Below are 23369 nucleotides of genomic sequence, written 5' to 3'. Positions count from 1 at the left end.
ACTCAAAAAATAAAATCAATATTTGCCTATAATACAAATTCCACCAGGAGATTTAGCTTCCATTTGATTTAGGAGACAGCTGTCAGTGATTACATCACTTGTTTTACATATTCACTTCCAGAAATCAGAAATCATAAAAACAAATAAAATATCACCATAATATGATCAATGTGCTCATTCAAGGTTAAAGTTCGGCTGACTCTAAAATGTAGGTAAAATAGATAATAGCAACACATTAGCATGGCCTTTTTTATTTTTTACATGTAGACTTATATACTATTTATTATTGAGACTTTAAAGTAATAATTAAATAGAAAATGTGTTGCATATTCATCCAAATTTACAGTTTCAGTTTATATTTAGACTACTTTGACATGAGATGCTACAGCAGGTGAGAATCTCTTAAACATGGGAAATCTGGTCTCTACATGGTTTTTTTTTTGTTGTTGTTGTTTTTTTTTTTAAAGACAGTGAAAGTACGAGAGTGAAACATGATGGGGTGGGGGTCAAATCTGGCAAATGATCTGGGATTGAGCTCGGCTGCAGCATCAAGGACTCCTGTAATCACTCAACTGAGCAACAGGAGCATCACATTTTACACAGTTTTAGGATTCAAATAAAACCCCACATGATCAACTCCTAAAATGTTCTTTCTACAACTTTCCTTCCTGCCTTGGACCAAATCATCTGTTTTGCTTATTAAAACTCTTGTCAAGCATGGCCTTCAGGACAGAATCCAGAAAGGTCCTATCTTCTTCTCTGCCTCTTATCTCTATAGAGTGTCCTTCACTGGCTGTATAAAGACTGGAGCAGCCATCTGATGCTTTGCTGTCACTACCGAAAGCTGACAACATGCTGCCCGCTGTTGTAAAGCTCTGCTGTGGAATCTCCTACCCTCACCTCAGGAGTATGGCAGGTAAGCTCTGTTTATCGTAGAAGTGAGGCATGTATTTTATGTTTTTATTACAGATTCTGCTTACTGAGTGAATTTTCCCCCCATGCAATCATGCAGGACTTCAGCGCAGAGCTGTAGCAGTGATAGGCCAGGAGCTCACACACATGCAGCAATGGGGACAAGCCCAACCTAACATAGGAATACGAGTTGGATTAAATCACAATGGTAAGTTATAATCCTTTTGCTGTTTTTAAAATGTTTTGGATACAATATTTAGATGTATTTATTTGTTTAATTAACAAGCGCGACCTGCAGAACCCAAACATGCAGATGCAAAGCCCGTGCCAGTGACTGAAGACCAGCTCTTCTTTGTGAAACAAGGCCAAGAAGCAATGAGGAAGGCTCTCAGTATGTTGGAAGCCAGAGAAGGATGGAAAGTTGAAATCAAAGAGGTAAATTCTACGAATATATTCCTTTCTTATGTATCAAAGCACCTTCCTGTAAGTGACTTAGTTTGCCACAGTTATATAACTTGTTTTTCCTTCTCCTCTTCAGGACAACGGGGATGTGATCTGCAGTAAAGTAATACCCGGGTCGGGGAAGGTCTTCAAGATGGAGGCGGTCTTGGAAGCCAGTGTGGATGATCTTTATGATCTCTTATTTGTTAGAGTTGAGGAGATACACAAGTGGAATCCAAGCATACAGTGTATCAAAGTGAGTAGGTGACCTTCACATGGCCAACAAGAAACTTGTGCTGACAGCTGGATGTTTCTAAGCTATGATTTGGGGAAAAAAAAAAACCTCATAGCATTAATTTATTATTACAATAAAAACTGTTTCCTGGTCAGATATGCTGTTTCTTTTTCCTGCCAGAACAAGTTATGTCTGTAGTGAGTTAAACAAGGCGTTCCTACATCTTTGTCTCAATAAATATGCTGGAAGTCTCAACAGAGACCCTGAACTGCATGTAGTTCACCCTCTTAGGTTTGGAAACTGAAAGTGTCCTTGATTTATGTTTCTTGATTTCTTTTAGGTTCTGAAACACGTTGGACCAGAAACAATTGTGACTCATGAGGTTTCAGCTGAGACAGCGGGGAACCTGATTGGCCAAAGGGACTTCCTGAGTGTCAGACACAGCTGCAAACAAAAGTCCAGCGTTTATCTGGGGGGAGCAGCAGTCCAGCTGGAGTCGTTTCCACCTCAGGCAGGCTTTGTGAGGTATGGGATCATCTGCAGACTTGGCAGCTTTATAAAAAAAAAAAAAAAAAAAAAAAAAATCAGGCTCCAAGAGTCATTAATCATCAGGAGTTGAAACATGGTCAAATGGCCATTTAAACCTCGCATGTGTGTTGTTTTTTTTTTTAAAGAAGTCTGAAGGTAGTGATCTAGGTGATGAGATGACAACAAAAGAAACAACGCCTATGATTGGATGTATCATATTAATTTGACCTGACACTTCATGGTGCATGAGCATCAGCTGTTAATATCAAAGACCTTAAACATATGCTGTTTATTTTATGTTGGAGATAAAAACAAACAACAACAAAAAGCCTCATAAAGCAGCAAGAGGGATTTTGGAGAATGTTGCAACAGAAGAAACCTAAGAGGCACATTTTGCACATATTAACTGATAAAACCAACTTTGTTGAAGTGGCTCTGCGAAGTACAGCTGTGCTTTGAATTAAATACTAAAACAAGTTTTACCCACAATGACAAATCCAACAAGGACTCAGATGGTCTATCATCATTTAATGTTTTGTTATCTATGTCATGGCTTCATGAAAACTAAACACAAGCTGTAAAAGAAGGTGGAAGAAAAATCTATGTCGTTTGAAGCCAAATAACGGATAAAATACAAAACTGAAAGATGAACACGTCATTGATGGGAACACAGGAGTACTGCAGATCCCTTTACATGCTGAGACACTTAAGTGTAGAACTACTTATGGACCATCAAACTTCATGGCATTACTTAGCTTTTAAGTTATAACACAGATGATTCAAATCAATTTAATGTTTTTTTTTTTTCATTAAACTAATAAAAACATGTCCTTGTGCACAGAGCGGAGGATGGACCAACCTGCATTGTCATCAAAGCTCTGGAGGGGGACGCAACAAAAAGTAGCTTCACGTGGCTTCTTAACATGGATGTCAAGGTAAAAATAACTTTACTTTATAAATGACAAAAAAAAGCCTTAATGTGTGTGATCTGTATCATAATGTAGGAACATAAGCAGAAGGGCAAGGTTCCCGTCTCTTCATGGTGTTTCTAAGCAACAACACTTCAATAAGGTCTATATCTGGTGCAAAGACACCTGCAGGATGGTAAAATGATTTTCAGGATTTGGTATGATGTGGGCCTTGATCGATTTCTGAAAAGTTTGCATTTTAGATCAGATCAGACCTCTTTTTTTAAAAGCTGAAGAGTGAGCGTAAAGTTTCCTGGTTGTATTCTCCCACAACATAACTTAGATACCACAAATCACTGTGATGTGGAACGCACATATCTGAGATAAGGACCAGCTACAGGATAAAATATGCTGTCAGAGTTAAGTTACTCAGATAAAGAATCCAATGCGAGGAGGTCAAGGATGCTGGGGTACATAAATATCTATCAGTTTATTACTAAAAATGATCTGTGGGAGTTTTTCAGTACAGCATTTTTTTATTGTTTATTGTTTATTTCCTGTTCAAACTTGAACATTTAAAGGAAAAACATGATGTATTATTAAAGATCTACGAGCTGATTGTGAGGTCTTCCTCATTCTTGATCTAAAAACTGTGATATATATGTAAATAAATTAAGCAAATCATGATTTATCAATCTCTGTATTCAAATGTCTCTAAGCGTCAGAGAGATTGATGTGATATTTAGCTAAAAGCTAAATGTTGGATTCTTTTTCATTGCTTATTTCTAACTTAAAGATTTGCATCTTGTTTACCAAGGGTTCTAACAACCTTGCAAAGATACAGCCCTTCTTTAACGCAATAGTTTGTACTTTCCCCTCAAAACTGATAAATTAGCTTTTTCTGGTGATTTGTCTTCAAAGCTTTGCAATGCAAATTGATATAACTAAAGGCTTAAAGGTATATTGACTCCCTGTGTATGAAAATGACCCTTCCTGCAACGTAATTGAGAGATTGCAGTTCCTTTAATCGATTTTCTCTGCATGGGACTCTATTTGCATTTGAAAAGTACATATTTATTTTACAGCAGAGTGGAGAAGAAACCTAAAGAACTCAGAGGTTTAACACAAAAAACTTTTGTTCTTAGGGCTGGCTGCCTAAGTCCATTGTCAATCAGGGTTTGCCTCGAGCACAGCTGGATTTCACAAGACACCTCCGCAGACGCCTCAGCCAGAGATGAGTTTGCATGACGACCACACTGCAGCAGCACCTTGACAACCCGCTCAGAGGCAGAGTGAGAGATGGGGGCATGGTGACAGACTGGCTGTTCGGCAAGACGCCATCGCTTTGAAGAGGAGACGCTGAGATACAGGAGAGCTGGCAGAGACCAGTGCCAGCCTGGCAGAAGGAAGCTGGTTTACAATAGGAATTCATGTCATGTTGAGCCACTTAAACCTCATTAATATGTCCTGTTTAAGAGTCATCGCTTGTCTCTTGATACATTACGCCTGCATGCGACTGGACGGAATTAATAAATAATTTGAATGTGCTGATACTGATTCATTTATTTTCACTTGCTGGATATAAAATAGTTTAAATGTCACATTTAGCAGGGATCTAGTTTAAATGAGGTCTGGAAAATCTGCATGATTCAGTTTAGACTGAACTAAACTGTGAACTGATTGTTTTGATTCAAGGACATTTCATTAGAACAGCTGTTGTAAACGTCTCAACACAGCCGTGCTAAGAGAAATGTTGACGATAAAGATGAGAAAAATCTTTGTTTTTTCAAATCTGTTTTACTTTGTTCACCATACCACTTAAAAATTCAATAAATATTAAACATTTAAAGCTTTCATTCACATATGTATATACAAGATCTATACAATACACATAATGACGTTATGAACTGCAAAGCAGGAACCGTGTAGCAGTATAAACAACCACAGTCTGCAGACTTACAGCGTCGCCTGTATTTTTCCAACTGCAACATACAATTTTTCATAACTTGCAATTTACACTATGTACATTATATCTGAAAACTGTATCAGGTACAAAAAAAAAAAAAGTTGTTTCTGTCTGAAGTCTTCTTGTTCTTAAAGCATTAAGTGACAGACTCCCACAAAGACAACCAGAGGGCAGCTACAGTACGGTGGGGGTCGGCTTGCAAACAGTCATGCTTCTCTTTACCAGTGTGGAAAATCACTGGTATGTTGGATCTGGAGAACAAAGAAGGAAAAAAAAAAAAAAAAAAAAACGAGCACCAGACACAGAGAAGCCATGAAGCTCCCTGCCAGGAGGGATGACTATAAAGTCATGAGTGTGCCACTCGAAGAATTACAGACGTAAATAATTAGTTCGAATCAGTTTATAAGCCGGTAAATGAGTTTAAAATGAACCTCACAGAGTCATCTTGCAAACGGTGACTCATCTTCTTGCTAGCTGATAAGAAAAGTAATTTCTTATCAGCTAGCGTTTGCGTGTCTAAAATGTACGATTAAAACAAAAGAAAAAAAGAACCCACGTTATGCTAATTTTAATCAGGACTTTCAGTTGTATGAGTTCCTATTTGTTATAGCTGAAGGTCAAGTCTTTTCTGATTGGTTTGCTAATTGGCCAAAACTAGCAGATTTAATGGGATTGTTTGTTCTCAGGATCCAACAGAATAGATATTTTAGCTTAGTGACACTTTTAAATTAATAAAATGAACCATATCTAAGCAACAGTCCCGCTGAAAGCTGGTTAAATGCCTTAACCCAGAGGTAAGGAGTTTCAGGAGATCTTTTTTGGAAGACCTTAAAAAGGTTCTTTAACTACGGTTCTTCAACACCACTGCCCTGGTTTCAGTTTTGGTTGCTTTCTTGCTTCAAAACACCCAGTTAAAAAAAAAAAAAAACAGAATTTCTTAATGCCTTGTAAATGAGACATAAGACTGGGCTAAATGAGTGCAGCCAGAGAGAAGAGAAAAGAAGTTGGTCAACAGATGACTGTGCACAGCCCCCATTTCTCGCAAATGCTCAACTTTTGTTCTTCTTGCAGACTTTTTGGGTGAGAGCGTAAAACATAGCCGATTAGTGGGCAGAATTGTGAGTAAACGGAAAGGCAAAGATCTCAGTCTAATATTTACAATCTGAATTTTTTATTCAATAAATTATCATTCATTTAAAAATATGTTTTACTCGGTTTTCATTAGAAATCAAATGTTTTTTTTAAGTCAAATGAGCATTTTATTCATTCTAAATGAACTCTGCTGCAGTCTGTAATTTGTTCGGCGGCACACTCAAGAGTCTATAGTGGGCACATGCATGTCCACATTCAGAATACAAGTTCAATAGTAGTTCTAATGCACTTGAAAAAAACAGGCTTACACAACTGTACACAGATAAAAACATGAATGTAGCAATGCAGTTGTCACATTTTGAACACCTCATATAGTCGGTTTAGTTTACAGCACCTTCGTTTTTATGTTGTTGTTTTCTTCCGTTTCATATTTGACGCGCAGAGGGAAGAGCATGGGCAGTCACTGCACACACATCACTCTGGAGTTTCGTTGAGGTAACCATCACTGGGCTGGTCTGAGTTCCACTGGCACAGAGACAAAATACTGAGAAAAAAAAAAAAAAGAAAGAACATCTGCAGCATGACATAAAGTGTATCAGTCACTGCAAAGAGTGAGCTGAGGTTTGAGACAGTCTCACTGCGGAACATGCTCACAAACTGTTCACTGTTCATTTCTGAGCTGACAGGTTTCTGTGAATTGAGTCCCTCTCAGATCCTAAATTGTCCCTTCTTGGCCTGGCAGCAAATGGGCCTAAAGTGCTGTTTGGATTGTGCTCTTTGAAGGCACCTCCGCTGGAGTCTGCCGTGGGCCGCAGCGGTCTCGGAGGTAGAGTAGGCTCCACGTTGGACTCTTTCTTCCCTGAGGGGAAGTTGTCGTTAGCGGGATGCTGAAGCAGAGCAGCATCTGTCAGCGGCGAAGCCTGAGCAGCGGCAGCTGTGGTTGGCATGGGAGAAGTGGAGAATAGCTGTTGACTGATGGCTTTAGTGGTTTGTGGTGGGCTCTGGGTTGTGGTGGCTGGCCTTAGAGCCTTGGACGTCTTAAGTTCGGTGTTGTAGAAGTCAGAATCGTGTGTTGTGAGGACTTCTTTCTTGTTGCAAGACTCACAACAAAGCTTATAGTATCCAGGGATGGAACAGTAACGAGCAAGAACCTCCATCTGACAGAAAATCGATTTATCACCCAGACACGGCTCATCTAGTGATAACAGAGACAGGAAATCACTCAAGGCAAGACTGAAAGGAACTTAAAATGCATATTTTTAGGCAAACAACATGACTGAGAATGTGATAATTATATTCTATTATATTTGGACTTACTTGAAGAGATTTTCTGGATAGGACTTTCAGGAACCTGTTGATAAACAGCTTCATCTTTCATTGTAGAATTTTCTATTGTTTGGGCAGTCAGAGAAGACAAAGGTAACCCTGCAGAGTACCAATTAAAAAAAGACTAAATTAGCATAAAAGTAATCAAAAAAAGATACAAGGAGCTATATGGGTTTGTTTAAAAAAAAAAAAAAAAAAAAAAAAAAACGCTCAACAACCAGTTTGACCTGTATAAAAAAAAAGCTGAAAATTGATTAAAATAAAAACACATAAAAGGTTGATGGCAGATTTGTAACATGAAACACATCATATTTTTGGCAGCTTGCACTCAGTTTTCTAGACATGGCCAGCTGATGTGAGCAACATCACAAACGCTGCAAGACAACAATTTGGAACATGTATAGATGAAGCAGATGTATCTTTTCACAAAGTACTTTTTACATTAAGTGTATTCAGGACAAAGGTGACTTTAAAAAAAAAAAAAAAAAGAATTATGTGAGTCAACACGCAAGCACAAAAGCATATTCAGAAAGAAGGCGCTCTGCACACATCTTATGACAACATGTGGGTGGACCAGGAGCCTTTTAATTCAAGGACAACAAACTTTCAGAGGATAAATTAGAGTTGCGAATACTGATTACAATCACAATCCATCTGCATTGTAGAAGTTTTTACTCTTGATTCCCCTGTGTCCATCTAAAGGATTATAATGTTAAATAGAGGACACAAGGAAACACAAGCTATGTATATGCAGTATATACAAACACACAAACATACACAAAATGCTTGATATAATTAAAGTAGTTTTGTTTGGAAAACAAGGATGGTATAATCATTATTTCCTTTCTGCAGTCATGAGTTGTTAGTATTTGTCAGCTCCTCAGCATTGCAGCTCTGGTGCAGAGTGACGGTAAGCCTGGTATGACATTGATTATACTGTTGAGTGATCCATGCTTTGTTTGTACATGCAGTGCAATCTAATTTTCAGGTATGCAAATCAAATGGCCAAAGTGCTGTAAAGCAGCTAAAACACAGGGCAGAATTAAAGCACATAAGAGCCCACAATTATTATGAACACTGAGAATAAAGAGTATACAATATATTCTGTAAATGGTGAAAGCTATGGCAAACTCACACTGAGTTAAAAGGTGCTTTTTTTTCAGACTAAATTTAAAAAAAAAAAAAAAGAAAATCAACTTTATGTGGAAACTCATCCCAGAGCTTTGGGGTCACAACAGGAAAAGCTCAATCCACCTCTCATTGGATTTAGAAATCAATAACAACATCCAGTCAGCTGAGAAGAAGCATAATCTTGCAGCAAGTTGGAAATATATGCAGGAACAAAACCATTAACATACGGCACTTAAAAGCAAATAAAAGAATTTGAAAATGTTGCTAAAAAAAATGTCATTAAAAACACTTAAAATAAATTATTCTGTTCTGTGGAAAGCAGCCTTCAAAATTTTTTTACCCACCCAGGAAGTCCTTCAGCTGAGTGTCAACAATCTTTTCCAGTACTTTTTCTCAGGAAAGGCAACTTGGAGACGGGCATAAAGCTGGGAAAATTAGATTAGACTAGGCCTTATCTATTTAGTAAAGGATGAACAACTGCATGCTTAAAGTCCTTTGGTATCTGGCCAGATGTCAGACTATTACTAATAAAGCACAGAATATAACGGTCCCACTGTGGGAAACGCCTCCTTGAGCAACAAAGGAAAAAAATGTCCCACAGAGAAGCACGTGGTTTAAAATTTCTCTAAAGATCAGAGATCTAATATTAATAACTTGTCAACAAAGAAGCTAAGAAATTGGTGACATGTCTCATTCAAGGTTTGCAAAGGAACACATTTATTTGTATTTGAAACAAGGCACAATGTGTTATAAAAACACAAGGATTACATGAGTTTGCAGTAATAATCTCAGTGAAATGTTTTTTTTATCTGTTTTTACTGCTTTCTGGCAACATCTCCACCTTTCCTTGAGCATTTCAGATGAGACTTTTCAAGCCTTCTGCATTCCCTTCTTCTAACTTGTGTTGTGATTTAACCAAGGCTCTGACTTCAGCTTTGGTCGTTTTAACCTCACAGAGTGAAGGACAGCTTGACAAACTAAGGTAAAGTGAAAAAGTAACTCTGCAGTGTTGGAAGACCCTGAAGACTGAGACGCTGCTTCACCAAAAGCAGCAGAGAACTGCTCAGCAGTAGCAGAGTGAAAAATGCTGCAGAGTCGAGCAGGGGGGCACAGTTTGACACTTTTACTCACAGAGTTAAAAATCAAACTAAACAGGCATACGGTCGTAAAAGACAGCATCACTGCTCTCCACATAGAGAAGAGATAACAGCCTGAACAAAGTTAAAAGAATCTACTAAACCCACAAACTTCTGGACCTTTTGCCTGTCAGCGCAGCAGACATGAATGTTAAAATCCACCATCAATAAAACCTGGTTGCACCTCGATGTTGTTGGATGAAACTGGACATTGTGCATATAGTGAACACAAGTACAAACCAGTTAAATATCAGAGATGTGACATTTTCTGAGAGATTTGATATAAAAAAATTTTTTTAAAAAAGATATGTGACTAGTATCAGCTGTAACTTTGCCCTCACAAATATAGTAAATGTTCAGGTTTTCATCTTTTTGCAGCTTGAGCACCTCCACACTGTACTTTAAAATGTGTGCACGCTTATATCAGTGGATTTGACTCTAACAAACTGTCACATCCTTATCCATCTTCATTATGCTAATGAGACATCAATGGTGCATCATTTAACTGATGCAATGTTAACTAATCAACACTAATCAATACTGCATTACAGTATCGATCTCTGTGAATTAAGCTGCTGTGCTCCAGTTATATTTTATTCTGAACATGGAATGTAACATTTATCATGTTCACATCCTGGATTATGTTTGAACAGTCTGGACCTGTTGCACCACAGTTCCCCTTCACCGAAGAGGCTATAGGTTTTCTTTGTGCTTGTTTTTAACACTTGCTTGCTGGTTAGCAGGAATATTTAGAAAGCTTTTGACAAAATGGGTCAACTTTAAATAAATGAACTGACAGGAAGGATGAAGCCCCGACATTCCACACAAACTACACGTTCTATGCTGAGCATCTGCAGCTCATTAAAAGGGATTTGCAGGTATGAATCAGTTTGGATTACCCTGCCAGGATAGAACTTGGAGTGTGCTAGCTGCATGAGGGACACTGCTGCAGCAGCCTGTTAAATTTTGTGCAAATGACTGTTTCAGTTGTTCGTGCACCGGCTGACGGACATGTAAGTTTATTTCTGGAAAGGTGTATTCACTGGAAGCCAGTTTTCTGTGGTGCAATGTGGACTTTCACATGTGAACCTGGTATTTGATGCAAGTTGAACGTGGAAGACCCATTGTAATTAAGAGACTGTTGGAAACAACAAATTAATTTAACGCTGCCCTTTCCCTTTTACTTGCTTCACCTTGGCCAGTCAAGACATAAAGACTTTTAAAAAATCATTTTGTCCATATATATATTTTAGTCATTTTACCTGATGCCACACATACTTTTCTTCTCTTAAGTTGCATTTTAGGTTATATTTTGACTATTTGGGTTGCTGCTTCTCCCAGAAAACATTCCCTGATGTAGCTCTCACCTGGACATGGACTCAGCTTACAAATAAGGACAGTTTCCGGTTTCTCGCCCTCACAGTCTCCAACAGTGTTGTCGCTGGCCTTGCAGACCACCTGTCTTTGCTGAATCCCTTCGCCGCAGGTCACTGAGCACTGCCACACACACACAACACACACAAACATCAACATTTCTGTGTCAGCAATGTCAGAACTTGCTCACCATGAACTGAAATCTTACAAGTTGCTGTATTTTGAGCAAACATGTTTTTTTTTAAACAAAGCAAAATGTAGATGAATAATTAGCACAGACAACTGTCAAGTGTGCAAATGTATCAATTCCTGTTGTAAAACACTTTACCTCATCTATGTTACCATAACTTTAATCTTCCATCCTGTAATAGTTTTAATGATACCGCTACATATAGAACTTTAAAACAAGAAGCCTTGAAATTAAAATTGGAAATACAGTGTATAAATGTTGATGTAGTATATAAGCTAAAAAAACAAAAACAAACGAATTTACACAATTTTAACCATTTTAAAAGTCAATACTTTATAAAATCCCATTTATTCTGTACCTTTTCCACTGCCTGAACACTTCTAGATATGCTTTCTCTTCATTTACTTGAGTATTCAGGGATAGTTTTCCAGGCATGTTTTAACAGATGACATTTCATGTACATTTATTTTTGTGGATGTTTTAATCTGTTGTTTTGTTGAAATGATCCCACACAGCTTCTTCATTATTGACATCTGAGCTGTAGGAAGGATTCATGACTCCATCAGCCCACTTGCTACTGCATTTCTGTCCAGATCTTGTAGAATTTGACTACTTCAGCCTTTTTGTCTGTATGTACCTTCGTAAGAATGGCAGCCTATCCGCCACCTGTCCGTGGAGACCATCGGTTAATAAGGCTTCAGTAAACAGGAAATAGTTCAAAATAAGGGCCAGATGCTTCTGAAGTTCTGTGTTTGGGTTTTTCTGATTTTCCCTATCTTTTTTAGAACAGGGCTGTTCAGGCCTAAGTATCTCAAATTACATGGAACCAACACCCTATGAAGTTCTGCACAATGTCTCATAAATTTGAGTCAGGTGTGTTGAAGCAGAGAAACACTGAAAACCTGCAGGCTCACGGCCCTGATGGAACCAAGTTTAATAGCTTGGTTTAGGTCTGGACTATTTGCTACTTTTTAAGGTACTTTTCACACCTTGACTTTTGCCCTCCACCTGTCTAGTTTCCTCCACACTGTGCTGAGGAATGGGAGCTCTCGAAATCTCCTCGTTGGACCAAATAGATTTTATGTGTGACAAACGGTTTTATCTAATTTCATAGACTGCAGCCGAAGAAGTTGGAAGGAACAATGTGTCTCATTTGGAGTGTTTGGAGTGTTGCTCAACAAGTTACATACTGAAAATGGTCAGGTATAATACCTGGACTATAAACGAGTGACAAAGCAGTAACATTCACTCAGAAAATCCTGTAAAACCGAAAAACTTTAGGTCAAGACCTCCTTAAAAAAAATTGGAAGCCAGCAAAGGGTGACTCCAGATCTTTACCCAGAGGTGTAGTATAAATTGACAGTATTCAAGCCGACAGTTATTTATTTGCGACAGCAGAGGCCGTGTACGCTTGTATATTCATGCTCGCTCTTGTATTCCAGCTGTAGTTTTTCAACATGATGAACGTTCAGGAAAGACAAGTAGCTCCTCTTTTTTTTTTTTTTTTTTTTTTTGTGTTGTTGCTGCTGTAAGTCCAGCATATCAAATATGAGATTTGGAAGCTCAGTTTGGGGAGGAGATATTGTTGAAAAGCAACAGCTTATTGTAACAGAGTTCACACAACCCTATGAATTTTAATCATATGGCTTTTCAGACAGAGGCTAGTCCAGGGAACGCATGCATACATGTGTATAAAAAGCCCACCAGTTCAACAATAAAGAAACTTCATCTCTAACCGAGTGCTAGACTTGTGTTTTTTTTCTCTCTTTAAATGATACTTAATTATCATTTTAATACACCACATTAGTCTAACTGTAACATTTGCCTGATGCTGTTTTGGGTTTTTAGTAACAGTGTGTACACACTACCTACATACGCTTAAGGAAATTGTTCCTTTGAGTCACAAACGTCTTCCATAAAATCAGCCACTGGATGGTGATTTTGAATTTGATACAGTAATTACTCCGATAGACCAAGACTGTTTTCTTTTATTAAAATTATTGTTACTATCATTATTTTTATTAGCTGGGTTTGTTCTGTCAGTATCTGTTTGTTTTACCGGTTTGTAAATTTATATCTGCTGCAATGTTGGGCATTTAAACTGGGGGATGCTGTGTTTTCTGCTTTTAAAACTGGTCTGAAAGAATCAAGAAACTGGTGCTTAGTTTCTGACCTGTCTAAACTAGAGAAGTGATAACTGGATTAAATAATAACCACAACAACACCAATATTTTTTCCCATTTCATTGAGAACTATACCATATATGAGAATATACCATATTAGCCATACCATACCATATATACCATATTAAAATTAACAATATTAGCCAAAAAATAGTTATATTATGTAACAACAAATCTCTCTTCCAAATCAGTCCATCATTTTTACTATAACTAGTGTTACCTGAGACCACGCCCCTGTCCTCCACTGGGCAGGGCATACAGTGTAATTACAGGCTCTCCTCATCTCTGGCCGTTCACCAGCACAGTGTTTGCTATGAACGGGCCTGCTGGTGCCGTTGTGCAGCGACTGCATGCAGTGCACCACCCTGGTCTGGTATCCCAGCTTTCCACAGGTCTTACTGCAGGGAGTCCAGTCTTCCACTATCCACCTGACAGGACAGCAGACATTTATTTTTAAAACATCCAGCAGAATAAAGACAACAGAAACACTAGAAATATACTCTATTTACATTGACTTATAGCTACCAACAGAAATATGCAAGCAAAAAGTGATATTACTGTTTATATTGTACATTGAGTGGAGTTTATATAGTGTAGAAGAAAGCAAACATTTTGAAGTCATTTGAAGTTACCAGCTATGTTTTTTCATCCAAAAGAAAAGATTAACAATAGTGTTTGAATGAAGCTCACTCACGTAGGCTGGCTGCACTCTTGCATGTTGCAGCGTTTCCGGACAGGTTTAGGCTTTTTACTGGTTTCACAGAAGTTGCGATGCACTAAACGGCTGTCACTTTTCCTCCTGCAGCCATATTTTGTGTACTGTATACCTGGGGGAGTTTAGGAGTAAAACTAGTGAGACTCCAAGCAAAGTCAAATGATCAATACTCTACATATTATCTTTATACTTAAAAACTAGGTCTAAATGGCATTAGGTAACATCCTATATTCATAGTCTACGCATGCTAATTCCAATGCAAAGAGGCCATGTATATACATATATATATATATATATATATATATATATATATATGTATATACATGGCCTCTTTGCATTGGAATTAGCATGCGTAGACTATGAATATAGGATGTTACCTAATGTTACCTGATGTATATGTGTATATATATGTATATATATATATGTATATATATATATATATATATATATATATATATATATATATATATATATATATATATATATATATATATATATATATATATATAGCTATATATATATATATATATATATATATATATATATTCATTCATTGTCCAGGGTACACCCAGGATAGCTCGCCAGTCCATCGCAGGGCCACACACAGAGAGACTATATATATATATATATATATAAATATATATATATATATATATATATATATATATATATATATATATATATATATATATTTGTTCAAACAATAAAATTCTAAGAAATATTGCAATATTGACTAAATCTAAACATTTTTTGGTTAAAATATCACTTTTTATGCTGTACTGTTCCCTGATTGTCTCACATTTGAATTATTGTTATCATTAAGTCTCTGTGAGTGTATGTAGGTATGGATATGTGTATGTATGAATACATGTGTGTACTTATGTATGTTTAATTGCAGATGTGTACATGAGTATTTATGTGTACATGTCTATATTTATTTGATATATTTCTGTATTTATGTTGGTTTTTTTTCTTTAAACAAAAAAACATTTTTTTAAACTGTCAAAGGATTTGTTTAAGAACTGATTATAAAGGGGGGAAGGAATAAATAAGCTTTGCTTCATCCTGCGCCTTTTCAGACTCTATAATAACTGTTGCTTTTCTTTGACCTATTGATTAAATTGTGTTATTTTTATATTCCAAAATAAAGAAATCTCAATTAATCAATCTATTAAAATGGTACTACAGAGTTTCTTACTCACAAACAAAAAGGATCTAAACAGAGGAAATTTTTACAAACAAGTAGCAGACCCTCTATCAGCACCACAGAGTGGTGTTAAATTTTGAAGATCCAGGCTTTACGTTCCAGTTGTTTTTTTTTGTGAACAGGAAATCATATTGCTGCAGGATATTAATAAGAGAAAACACACTAAAAAGCAGTCTTTTCATCATGCCTTTCATCCATGGTCACGTTAAAACACAGATTATCAAGTTTTGGAGTCCAGTCAAACAAATGTAAACATACCACACTGCAAAGAGATTTTCTTATTTTGTATTATTTGCATCTGAAAAATAATGCCAGCAAAAGCCACTCAAACCTCTGGTTCCCACAACTATAATCTCTGATCATTTATTATTCACAGTCTTCTGAGGAAAGCATCAAATCCCTATGCTGAAATCATTTCTATGCAAAAAACTTACTTAGATGTTTATATATGAAGGCCTTCCAAAAGAAATAGCCGTCTCAAGCATGAATATACATGCTTTTTTCTGAACATGCAATTACCAATAATTGTTTTTGCTTGTTTGTTTTTGTTCCTTATGTGTGTATGTGTGTGTGTGTGTGTTTATTATGCACGGACCTCCTCCACAAGATTTGGAGCACTGAGACCAGCTCTTCAGGGCCCACTCAAACGTGTCCAGTTCAGCGAGAAGAACATTGTTGTTAGTAATAAGCGGCAACAGGTCCTCGTGTATTATGTACTTATATGTCAAGCTAATTTTAACCTCCTCTTCTTGTGGAATGACCTGCAACCATGCAGAAAAGTGAAAAAATGTATATCACAAAAACATGGAAGCATAAATGCTAAAACTGTTAAGATAAAAAGTAAAGTAAAAAGTGATTATCCCATTCTAGTCCCACTCACCAGAACGACGATGCCTTCATGCAGGGGACCGCTTGTCTTTAATGTCTCCCTCTCACCATCTATGGTATACTCCCACTGAAGACCATTTTCAATCAGGGTCTTTGACTCAGCATCTTCACCAATACCATTCAGTATGAAGTTTCCAGTAACTTGGTTCTTCACAGCTGTCAGTGATGAATATGTAGTGGAAAGAAATGTGTGTATAAAACAATTCCTTCAATTGATGTCACAGTTTTGCGTTGAAGAGCAAGCTAGGTTTATTTATATATTCCTGTTTTTTGCCTGCCATATATAAAGGTTGACATCATGGTGAATGTAAACCCTTGGAGCTGTCACAAAACCTCTGAAAATTCTCACAAGCTACGTGGTTTAATACAAAAAACTTTACAGCTATTTCCCTCAGGAAGTAAAATAAGATGTATTTTGTCTTAAACACAACAAATACAGAATGTACAGTATATCAAACTTTATCTGCACCAGAATCTGCTGCCATACTACAGATGTTGAAATGTTCCAGAACATTATTGCCTCTCTAGAAACTCTTTAAAGGGGTCCTATTATGGTATTTTGTGTTTTCTGAGCTTTCTACAGTGTTACAGTGTTGAATCCTCATCAGACATGTGAACGGCACAGTTTTTTTTTTATCACCTAAACGCATGTTTGAGTTTGAGTTTGAGTTCCAGCATTCTCTCTGTTCGGTTTCCATGGCGACAAAAAACATGTCGTTTTAGAGAGTTTTTTTCTACTTGGAAATCCTTGTGACGTCCCGGGGGATAAGGTTCGGTGATTGGTTACCTTCTACTGGTTAACAAGGGCATGTAGAAATACATCAGGTTGGTAGAAAACGTCGGATAAAGTTATTTCCAACGATGGCTGGTGAGTTTACCAAAGAGAGACATCCTGCTGCATTCGTTGCTGTGGGTTGCTGTTTTCCACTTCGTTTTCAGGGTCTGATTCAGGTTCCAACATGTAGGGCTGTTTGCTATGTGTTGACAATGTATTTTGTTTTTTTATTGAGTTCATATTAGCCTCATCCTTCTGTTCATGAGATGTTACAATGATGGCAAAAGCAGTTGAGGTGCGTGCTCCCGATGTAGTGCAGTGGCAGCTGACCAATCAGTGGCAACTTATATCTGGCGGGAGGCGGGGCTTAATGCGGAAGAGGCTCAATCCACTCGTTTTGCCCACAGGCTGATCTGACAGCCTACAGAGATGGTCGGTCTGAAGTAAATAAAGCTATTTGTGGCAATAACTCGATCAATCCCAGCCCGTCTCAGAACTAAAAATAAATTAGCCTGAAATGCACAAAATAGTTCCACTTTAACATGCTTTTTCTTACTTAGGTCGACGCGTTCAGAAGGCATTTAGAAAAATAAAAGGAACATAATCATTCACCAGAAGCTGGCTGAAATGTTTCTTCATATATTCTGAAGTGTGTTCCATCATAACGCTGTAAATCCCTGCCAGTCTGCAATGCAGAACTAACATGCAAAAACTTGGGTTTGAATTCAGTACCATTTTATTTAACTGAATGTTGTCTTTGTGAAAGTTGGAGACAACGAGAGATATGTGCTAAAAAAAAATTTTAAATGTTATTTTCATCTAATTTTATTGATGCAATTATTTATTTGAAACAACACAAACTATATTTGCTTTGAGAAATGACTCTTTTATCAGGCTGCATGCCAACAAGACATTTAATTCAATTTAAATTTATGTAACATAAAAAATGTTGAAGCTCTGTTCCAGCCTCACAGATCAACATCTGTTGATAGTTTTCCACTATACAAGAACAATGTGTTTTCAATTAACAACTAATTGCTGAAATAATAAACATAATAATTTTACATTGATTAACAATTAGCACCACTGCTTCTATAGTTTTAAACTTAGCTGGGCGTTTTAGTGCGAAGTGCTTTTTCTTACTGTGCATGTGTAGATTCTTTCTGGGTTTTCTGGTTTCCTCCCACAGTCATACGACATATATGTTAAGTTGCATTGAAATAAGTGAGGAAATACATAGATGGATAATTTTAAACTAACACGAAAAACCTTAAATAAACATTTTTTCCAGTTTACCTGGATCTCATTACATTTTCTCTAAAAACACACAATACATTTTTGTGGATACAGACTGACACAGATCCTGTTGTAAATAATGCTTTAGTGCTACACAATGAATAAACAATTCTGAGTTTCTCATCCAAATATTTACAAACTTCATCTCCCTGATTTTACAATTTCAGGAAATAATTTCTGACAATCTAAAACCAAGTAGAAAAACAAGGTCAATAGTTTCCACAAAAAATAAATAAATAAATAAATCTTAAAGTCAACATAACACAAGGCAGCTATTTGATATAACCAATACATCTAATACCAACTTGCAGAAAGTGTAAAAGCAATAATTATAAAATAATTAAACTATAGTGTGACATTGTATGTTTAATCTTTAAAGCAGGGGTGTCCAAAGTCAGTTCTTGATTGCCACATTCCTGCAGGTTTCCTACATATCCCTGCTCTAACACACCTAACTGGAATTAAATGGATGCAGCTGCCTATGAAGTTCTGCACAATGACTCATTAATTTGAATCAGACCTGTTGGAGCGGGGATATATATTAAAAACCTGCAGGATTGTGGTCCACAAGGACCGGAACTGGACACCCCTGGTTTAAAGGTATTAAGATTCATAAAACTTTTACTTAAACTTCATTTGGAAATGATAGAACTGTTAGTTTACTTTAAGAAAACATGTTTCACAGCTCGCAAGCATAATTTAAAAAAAACAAACTATTGTACGATGACATTGTATCTGCATAATAATATTTCAAATTTAGAAAATTTTTACTAAAGTTTTAGTAAAATTCAGTTTTTATTAAACTGTGAAACAGCTGTTGAAACTTTCTTGGTGGTTTCCCAGCGTTCCATGTTCATTTCTGATTTAATATAAAACGCTTAAATGACTACATTAAGTTCAGAGGGAGCTTATTATTTTTCCCAGCTGCAGGCTTTAGAAATGACTCTGAAGTCTACAGCAGATATCGATCCAACGCTCCTGAATTGAGAAACTCAGGCAAGTTACCATGTAAATGACCCAGTTGCATTAAAGGTTAAGGATTGGAGACGTACTTACCAATTATATGAGGTGATGTCTCATTTTCTTCAATGACTATGTGGCGGGCTCCAATGGGGATGTCAAACATTTTCAACATTCCTAAAAGACATGAAAGGCACAGCATGGTTTAGCTGGATATTTCCTGGGTTCTAAAGCTGTCAATTACTTCTAAATCCCAGCTGACACAGAAGGTTTTAGTTTAGTTATGAGCTGAAATGGTGGCACCGGTTCCAACACCTGCTTCCCTGTACACATGACAGTTACCAGTCTTTTTGGGGGTCTTGGTGAGCGTCAGCTTCACGGTGCGACAGTGGGAGTTGTCCCCCTCACACACTCCACATTTGTCCTCTTGTTTGTAAGAGCCAACCTCCTTGTCACAGCCTACATGCTGCAAGACAGAACAGCAAAGGCAGTCAGTCAAATCTGAGCATCTTGGATCCTGGATGGTGATGAGGCTTTCAAATGTTTCCTCGAGAAGGAACATGGAGACATAACAGCAGTGTAGCCAAAACACAAAGCGCCTCTCCTGCAACAAGGTCTAAACTTCATGTCCAAGGTGAAAAGTAACATAAAAAAGCCACATAGGTTTGTGTTAGAAACAAGCAGGTATTTCAGTCTCCATTTATTTGTAGTTTGCCAAAAGAACATTGTTTTTATATCATCAGAAAAGGTTAAGGCAGTCTGGGAAAACAGTATTTACACACCATGGTTCCTTATCAGCTAATATTATGTTTGATCACACATCCTTCCTCCACACAGACACATAGTAAGTATCGACATTTCCAGTGTCTCTGTAAAATAGAATGTTTGATCGTAATTCATAGTTTATACTTACATTATTTTAAGTTCTATTTAGACATTTTTATGACCAGTTTGATCAATTCCATTTCAATCTTAGAGCATTTGGTATAATAACTGATCATATAAAACAATTATTCGAACACTGACGTGTGCTTTGCTTGCTGTGTGTTTGCAGCTCACAGAAGAGAATGAAATGTGGGAAAAGCTTGGTCCTAAAATTGACATGGAAGTCAGTGCATGACCTTGTATTTTTACAGTTAATTAAAAATATGTGGGTGTATGTTAGGAAAATCTTCTTGCACGGACACTAAATATAGATTTTGTTTGAATATGTAGACAAAGCATATGAATGTAAGACTTTTCAGTCACTGAAAAAGCTACTGAAACAGAGTAATGATTTTTTTTTTTTTCTTGAGTCATACATTGTTACTTAAAGGTAGAGTATGTAACATTTTCAATATTTTCAAAATAAATTAACTAAAAAAATAACTACAATCATAATTAGTTTTTTAAACATGTAGGTTCCAGTCGGTCCATATTTGATGCGTTATCAAATTACAAGCTTAATTAATGACAAAGACCCTTCTTGAATGTTTTCTGACCAGTAAAAAGAAAAGTACTTTTTTCCACCAGTAGGGGGAGTATAAGCCCATTTATTGCAGAGCGGCTCTGAGCTACAGCTCACAAACGATTCCTGCCCTCATTGAAGCTGGCGAGGAGGAGGGGTGAGGGGTGAGTTTTGCTCATTACTGCCAACCTGTGGTCGTTTGTGGAGGTAGCAGTTTTGTGGTTTTCCTCACGACCTGGTGTTTGCCACCTAGTGGTGGAAAGAATCACCTTGAAATCTTACATACTCTGCCTTTAAAAGCACTTTACATAACTTTCTGACCGCGTTCTGGACTTGTTTGATGACACAGTGACATCTATTATGTGCATTTCTGGAGCTGCTGCACGATACAACATCTGGTATGTTACATCATAGTTTCACTTCTTGCTAGAAAACATGCTGGCTATTTTGAACATGCTAATCCAGCATAGAAATGCAAGAAGAATAGAAAACAGAAAAAGGCAAAACAAGAGTCGTAAAATCGTCTTTTGCTGGCTGGAGAGAGCTAACTGGTCATGTAGTGTGTCTTACAGGCCGTGTATTTTTATTTTGTTTGTTTTTAAAATACAAATAAGTTTAGTTCAGACTTACAAGACACTCTCCTCGTGCACACACGCTGAAGGGGTCTGTGTAGCTGCACCGCGTCCCGTCATGCATCACCTGGTTCATGAACACCACCTCTCCTGTTTCTTTCGACTTACAGCTCAGCTCACATTTATGGGCCTCTGAAAGTACACAAACCAAAACCTCATAAGCACCTCGCTCTATCAAAAAAGCTTCCAAATCTGACAAAGACATGTGCAGGTCATTGAGTGTGTTGCTCCTGCAGGTATCATCTCTCCACACGGAGCTCTGCATAAAAACGTCCAAGCATCCCGTCACTTTTTTACAGACTTACCATCTGGGTGCTCATACGGTAGCCAGGTGTGCTTGATATTTTTGTGGTATTTGTTGCTCCTCTGGAGGCACTGCTGAGCACGGAAGTCCTCATAAGGGCCAGCACACTCCTCCGTGTTGCACATCTGGTAGTCAAATGCAGAGCCAGGGCAGTCTCGGCCACCGTAGGCAGGTCTGAGCAATGACAAAAACACAATGCCTTTAAAATAACTCCCAAAGGTCCAAAAGCATTTTTTTCTTGATCTTATTCCAGTTATTAGTATACCTGATCACCCTCCCTGACTCAATGCTATGTGGAGAAAACAGAAAGGTCCCAAATAAACTCAGAGAAAATATACTTATGAGGGTAAAAATTACATTTAAATGTCAAATAATAGAAAACTAAAATACCAAAAAGTCCTGGCATTTCATTGGCATCTACAGTTATGTGTAAGAATGAGAGTAAGTCAGTGTTAAGTAACACTCTATGGCCAAATCCCAAGTTTACTAAACTGTCTCCCTCCTTGACTCATGGATTCTCTCTTAGCGTCCCCTGGTGCTGCTTTATGGCTTCTTGCACATGCCGTGATGATGATTTTCAGCAAGGGGACGGTCCGAACTTTTCATTTGTCAGTCCTCAGTCTGGATTGTCAAATATACTTCAGATCATCTTAAAAAAAAGCAGAGCTCTTTCTGACTCTAATTGGACTCTGTTCGTCCCTCTGCCTGCGTTCTGCCTCCTGTGTGGCCGTATTATAGATTTTCATCCTGCAGGTTAGCTCAACTCGTCAATGCTCCCTGGAGCATGGACAAAATTTGTTAGTAAGTTAGTAAATGTTTATTTATATAGAGCCTTTCAAGATAAAAATCACAAAATCCTTCACAACAAAACACAAAAACTTTAAAACAGCATAAAATATGAAGAAAAAAAACATAGAAACAAATAAAACGAACTAAAGTAAAAGCAAGATTAAAAAGACGAGTCTTAAGCTGCTTCTTTTTCTTGACAGTGCTTTGAGTGGGCTGGTATGCACCGATACACAGTACCGGCACTTTTAAATTCTATCCCTTCGCGTACCGGGACTTTTTTCGCGCGTACAGTGCACACCGGGACTATTTTTTACAGCGTATAGTGCCTACCGGGACTTTTACCGGCTTTCCTCAACAATCAGTATACCCTCCAACGACTTCACCACATATTACAACTTATATTTGTTGATTTAAATAAAAAAAATTTAAAAGTCGCCGCAAAAGAAATGTATTGTTAAGACTCGTTTAGGCACACAACGCTTGCTGTAACCCACAACCTCACGCCGCAAAAAGGCGGAGAAAAAAACAATTCGGCTGTAATGTTACAAACTGAAGCAGAGTTTAGTGGTGACAGTAGTCCTACTTAACCGTCATTTACTGCACCAGAAAATGGAGACCAGATGCTGCAAACTACATGTATGGCTGGACAGTATTTTGAGTTTTTGAAGATTATTTCTAGATTAAAGATAAGATAATATTGCTAAGTTGCATGGACCAGGTATAATGCTGTGAAAAACATATTTCATACAGGAAAACTGTAATAGTAATACACTGTTAAATTTGTCTGGTAATAAGCTAATTAAGTGTAAATGTAGAACTTTTTATGTTTTTAACCCTTTCATGCATAGTGGCCCTGTAGTGGGCACCTTTTTATGAGCTTTTTTCTTGCATATTCATGAATGAGGAGGGTATTTTTGTAAAAAAAAAAAACACT

At 37.3% G+C, this 23369-nt stretch overlaps 2 protein-coding genes across 3 annotated transcripts in view; one reads left to right on the top strand and one right to left on the bottom strand.

The window, feature by feature from the left end:
- Positions 1-852: 852 nt before the first annotated feature.
- On the top strand, positions 853-4262 carry star2 (steroidogenic acute regulatory protein 2; the record flags this gene model as incomplete). The annotated part of the gene is made up of 7 exons (XM_079260350.1): positions 853-916; positions 1013-1120; positions 1211-1347; positions 1451-1609; positions 1929-2113; positions 2958-3051; positions 4170-4262. 7 exons carry the CDS (start codon positions 853-855, stop codon positions 4260-4262), a joined length of 840 nt encoding a protein of 279 aa, XP_079116476.1.
- A 567-nt stretch (positions 4263-4829) lies between these two features.
- The window catches only part of adamts14 (ADAM metallopeptidase with thrombospondin type 1 motif, 14), a 61438-nt gene continuing 42898 nt past the window's right edge, over positions 4830-23369 (bottom strand). For both annotated transcript variants that reach the window (XM_079260924.1, XM_079260925.1), the window contains exons 12-22: positions 21648-21820; positions 21341-21474; positions 19606-19729; positions 19360-19440; positions 16225-16388; positions 15940-16105; positions 14117-14249; positions 13643-13850; positions 11043-11172; positions 7400-7507; positions 4830-7277 (exon numbers count right to left, since the gene is read on the bottom strand). In XM_079260924.1, the coding sequence (XP_079117050.1) occupies positions 6751-7277; positions 7400-7507; positions 11043-11172; positions 13643-13850; positions 14117-14249; positions 15940-16105; positions 16225-16388; positions 19360-19440; positions 19606-19729; positions 21341-21474; positions 21648-21820 (1948 nt within the window). In that variant the 3' untranslated portion in view covers positions 4830-6750. The remainder of the gene's footprint in view (positions 7278-7399; positions 7508-11042; positions 11173-13642; positions 13851-14116; positions 14250-15939; positions 16106-16224; positions 16389-19359; positions 19441-19605; positions 19730-21340; positions 21475-21647; positions 21821-23369) is intronic.

The sequence above is a fragment of the Telmatherina bonti genome, assembly GCF_933228915.1.
Source record: "Telmatherina bonti genome assembly, chromosome: 21".
Lineage (NCBI taxonomy): Eukaryota > Metazoa > Chordata > Actinopteri > Atheriniformes > Telmatherinidae > Telmatherina > Telmatherina bonti.
Note: the sequence above shows the minus strand (reverse complement) of the source record. Positions and strands in the feature narration are given on the sequence as shown.